General features: G+C 45.1%; 1 protein-coding gene across 7 annotated transcripts in view; it reads right to left on the bottom strand.

The window, feature by feature from the left end:
• Positions 1-4432, bottom strand: part of Ino80c (INO80 complex subunit C) — a 23024-nt gene that overhangs the window by 11585 nt on the left and 7007 nt on the right. For 5 of the 7 annotated variants that reach the window (XM_010638045.2, XM_010638046.2, XM_019209597.2 and 2 more), the window contains exon 2: positions 549-659. In XM_010638045.2, coding sequence (XP_010636347.1) covers positions 549-659 — 111 coding nt within the window. Of the gene's footprint in view, positions 1-548; positions 660-1561; positions 1623-1643; positions 1698-4432 lie in introns of those variants that run through there. The other 2 variants (XM_019209599.2, XM_019209596.2) reach the window with 2 other exon arrangements.

Genomic DNA, 4432 nt, shown 5'->3' with positions numbered 1-4432 from the left:
AATTTTTTTTTTTTTTTTTTTTTTTTTTGTCCTATGAAGATTACAAAATAAAACAGAAAAGACCACAAACTATTTGCAGACACTGGTAACATTGTATTTCCAAAAACTCATTCATAAAAAAATAAACTTTTAATGGCATAATCTGAACTGTAATTTATTATATCCTTCAAGAATGAAAGGAAAAGTATTTTCTTTCTACTTCACAGTAAAATAATTTTGATTTATTTAAGAAAAGTAATGGGCAGCACACTTAAGTATTTCCATCCTCATCTAAAACTCACATAAAACCAATAAGAGAGGGAAAGAAGAACAATCATCATAGAAATGACCCACCCTTAAAGTACTGTCCTTTAGTGAATTCTACAAAGGTCACTGAAGTCCAAGGGGTCTGCCTTTCTTCTCCTGTCCCCTCTGGGAGGATAAGAAGGTGGCAACTTAGATAGAGGGAGAAGAGGACCCTAGAGCCACCTCAGCTGCAGCTCAGCCCGCTCAGAGGCCAAAGTATGTTTTTTTTTTTTTATTATTAATAGAATAGCTTAAACGCTTACCACAAAGTTGGGATCCTTAAATGGCAAAGGTTTAGCAGCTTTTTCCACAGGTCCTGTGCTAAACTCAGACGACACCATTTTATTCTCACTCACGGCTTCCATGCTGACACCCTTAAAACACAATAAGAAGAGTTTGAGTTCAGCTTCTCCTGGGTTACCCACTTCTGCTCTTAACAAAACAGGACATGAGAGGGAAGACAGTGAGTCCAGAGCTCCAGGACGTAGGCAGTCCCACACGAGGCTCTGCCAGACGAGGAGCAAATGCTCTGCAGAGAGGCCCCCAGAAGACAGGCAGGGCCACAGCTGCCATGTTCCCAGCTGCCCTTTGTGCTGTGCTCAGGGATGGCTGTCCTCATGAGCTGGAATTCCGAAAGCTGCTACAAAGGAGGTGCTCCTCTCCTCACTTTATAGAAAAGAAAACAGGCTCAGCACGATGTAATCAAGGCCACACAAGTAGACCTTTAGATTCAAATCCTGATCAGGACGATTCTAACCCACCATTTCCATCACACCACACAATCCCTACTTCTGCTGATCTTGTCAACTGTGCCTTAAAATATTAAGGCAAAAGGGTCTAGTTCTTGAAGGCTCTAGCCAGCCAGAGAACCCAGGCTGCAGCTGGAATGTGTAAATGGCACAACAGGACATGGGCATTCTGAGAAAGGAAAATGGAGAGGAAGCTAGAAGGCCATAGGTCAGCTGGCTGCAGACAAAGTGCCCTAACAAACCAGCTCATATGCTTTAAAAACCTTTGAGCTAACACTCACAAAGAAACAAACAAAAATATAACTTCTGATTCCTAATACAATTTCTAATCTTCTCATACTACTTTTTTAAAAAACTAAGATACAATTTGTTTTTGGTACTGGGGATCGAACCCAGGTCCTTGCGCTTGCGAAGCTGGTGGCACCAGAACCAATGAGCTAAATCCCCAGCCCTTAAGATACAATTTATACACAGCGAAGTGTACAGCTCTTAAGTGTAGCTTTCCTGAGTTTTCTAAGTGTTTCTACCAGCATAATCCAAATTCCAGCCAAGATGTAGAACAGTTTCTCCAGCCCAGAGATTTCTCTCGTGTCCCTTCCTGGTCAATACCTTCCAGCCCCGGCAACAGACACTGCTTTGCTTTCTACCACATCTGTCTGTTCTAGAACCTCATGTAAATAGAACCTGACATCACGTACCCTTTGTCTGACTTCTTTAGCTCACATAAAGACATCCACATCGTTACATGCATCAGTGGATTGCTTCACTGTATTTACTCACTATTCAGCAGAGTAGAATTCCACTGCATTTATATGCTAAAATTCATCCATTTTCCTGTTGATGAACACCTGATTTATTTTCAGGGTACAGCTATTATAAATAAAGCTGCTGTGGTATGTTTTTATTTTTCTTGGGTGAATATCCAGGAGTGGAGTGATTATGTTATTGGGTAACTGTATGTTTAATTTTATAAGACTGTGTATGTCTCCATGTGTACGTGGGAGCACATGCACACCCCTGTCCCCTCCATGGGATCTCTTAGGGGGAAGGCATTAACTGTTTCAACAGTTCTCTGAATGGGCTCTTGAAACACTGTCCCAGCCTCCTCTCCTCTCCAGGATGTCACCACATGGGTCTGGTCTCCAGCCAGTCTGGAACTTGTGCTACCACTCCTCCGTCTGGGTGGCTTCTCCCCTCAGCCTCCCTCAATCCTACCGTCTTTCCTAACTGCCCTCATACAAAATCTGTGGTTACACTAAAATTGCTCTTTTAAGAGGTAGTGGTCCAGGTGCAAAGAAGGAAGACCAGGCCACTGACCAGAAGGACAAGAGAGGAGTAGTTCTGAGACTTGCCAGTGTCAGAAGATACCATTCTGCCAAGCAGCCTAACTATTCATAAGGGTTTGTCAAAAGACTACACAGCAGGAAACAGACCAATGTCATTACACTATCAGGAGGCCAGGGCTACTGGGTGGTTGGTGGGGATGGGGTGGGGGGATATACCACAACCCTAAGAATCACCCAGGGGACCTCTTGTTAGAAAATTGGGGGGGGGTCACCTAGAGAAAATCCAAAATTTAATCCAGGGAAAACAGGTGGAATGTGAATGAGATATCCGGGGACCAGATACACTTAAGTTCATCTTTATTGTGTGAGTTTCCATAAAGAATATGACTATTGATACAATACTGTTTCCACCGGGGAGAAACAAACTAAACTGCTACAGAAGAACTGCTACAAAGAGGAGACTCTAAGGGAAAATAAAATCCAAGCCTCAAGCCCTTGACAGCATTACTAGGATGCCCCTGGAGTGTGCCCAGCTAGCCCTCGAGCCCCATCCTCAGAGAGTACAATTAGCTTTTCCTTCTATTCTAGAAATGCTACAAGACTGCATTTCTCCCTTTGTTTATTTCCCTCCCATGATTCTTACTAGGGAAGAACAAAGGTGTTGAGTACCTAGTGAAAAGATAGGGGTGCCAGGGACTCTTCTGACACGGCTTTTTTGTCCCCAAGGTCTGAGGAGACAGTGTCAGGCAAGTGAGCTTCCCAGAGGCCACTAGGAGAAGCAGGTACTGCAGCAAGTCAGGCTGGGCTGGACAGTCCGGAAGTTCTGCCAGAGGAGGGTGCACACCAGACATATGCTGACAGGAGGGAGAGGGTGGCAGAAGTTAGCCATGGCAGGTAGCAAGCTAAAGAACAGTCAAGAAGGGAATGAAGGTGATGCACTGAAGCACGGATTTTTCAAGTGGATCTCTTGTGCTGAGGAGCTCACACCATGCTCTGCTCTTCCCTTCTCAGCAGGCAGGCTCCCAGGGAAGCCAAGCTGAAGAAGGGACAGGGGGCGGGCACCTTGATGTGCACTGAGCTGAAGGGCTCCTGCTGGAAAGAGTGGAGGGCTCTCCCGCTTCTCTGATCAGATACATGCCCACATGAGGCCCAGAACTGGTTTTCTCTTCAGCTTTTCTCTTCAACCCACTCCCACACCCATGTTACTCTAGCTCGTTCCTCCCTTCCCCTCGGCTTCAGTCCAGTGGAGACTTCAGTGTCTACTAATGACAGGATGAAAGGGAGAAAAGCTTAGTCAAAGGAAAGATCAAGTTATGAGACTCATATGCAATAAAATAAAATTTAAAATGATGTATAGTTTCCGTATTACGAAAGCACGATTAACACTAAGAGACTTTATGAGATGAACCATCCTGCCCCAAGTCATGAATGCCCTGAGGAGAGGAGAGGAAGTAACGCCTAGACCAAGGGCTGTCCCCACTCTGCACCACTGAGACCTGACTTAACTCCCAGGGAAAAGAAACCTGGCCAGCTTTTTTGTTTTTGTTTTTGTTTTGTACCAGTCAGCACTAATCTGTAAGTTCAGCCCTCTTTATTTTTTCATTCTGAGATAAGGTCTTGCTAAATTCCTCAGATTGGCCCAGAACTTGCAATCCATCTGCCTCAGCCTCCCAAATAGGTGAGACTGCAGACATCACCACACCTGGCCTGCCATGCTATTAAAGAAGCACATGTCTGTCGCCAACAGACTGTAGTCAGCAAGCCTGGGGTCTCAGTCTGCTCTGCCCAACTGTAAAGCCCAAATAAATGGCGCTGTGTCTCCAGACGGCAGCTTGTGTGACTCAGACTCAGACTTCAGGATAACTTGGGCCTTCTGTCTGTGGTTACAGAGAAAGGAAACAAATGTCTTCTGTCTTGTCACTGAAAAATCAAATATCACCTATGTCTGTCTAATAGCATTCTACATTTAAAAAAAAAGTTGGGCCGGCGTGGTGGCACATGCCTGTAATCCCAGCACTCGGGAGGCTGAGGCAGGAGGATCGCTGTGAGACCAGCCTGGGCTACATAGTGAGTTCCAGGTCAGTCTTAAGTACATAGTGAGGGCCTGTCTCA

The sequence above is a fragment of the Fukomys damarensis genome, unplaced genomic scaffold (genome assembly GCF_012274545.1).
Source record: "Fukomys damarensis isolate Sample0158 unplaced genomic scaffold, DMR_v1.0_HiC HiC_scaffold_30, whole genome shotgun sequence".
NCBI lineage: Eukaryota > Metazoa > Chordata > Mammalia > Rodentia > Bathyergidae > Fukomys > Fukomys damarensis.
The sequence above is the reverse complement of the archived record's forward strand: the minus strand, read 5'-3'. Positions and strand labels throughout refer to the sequence as shown.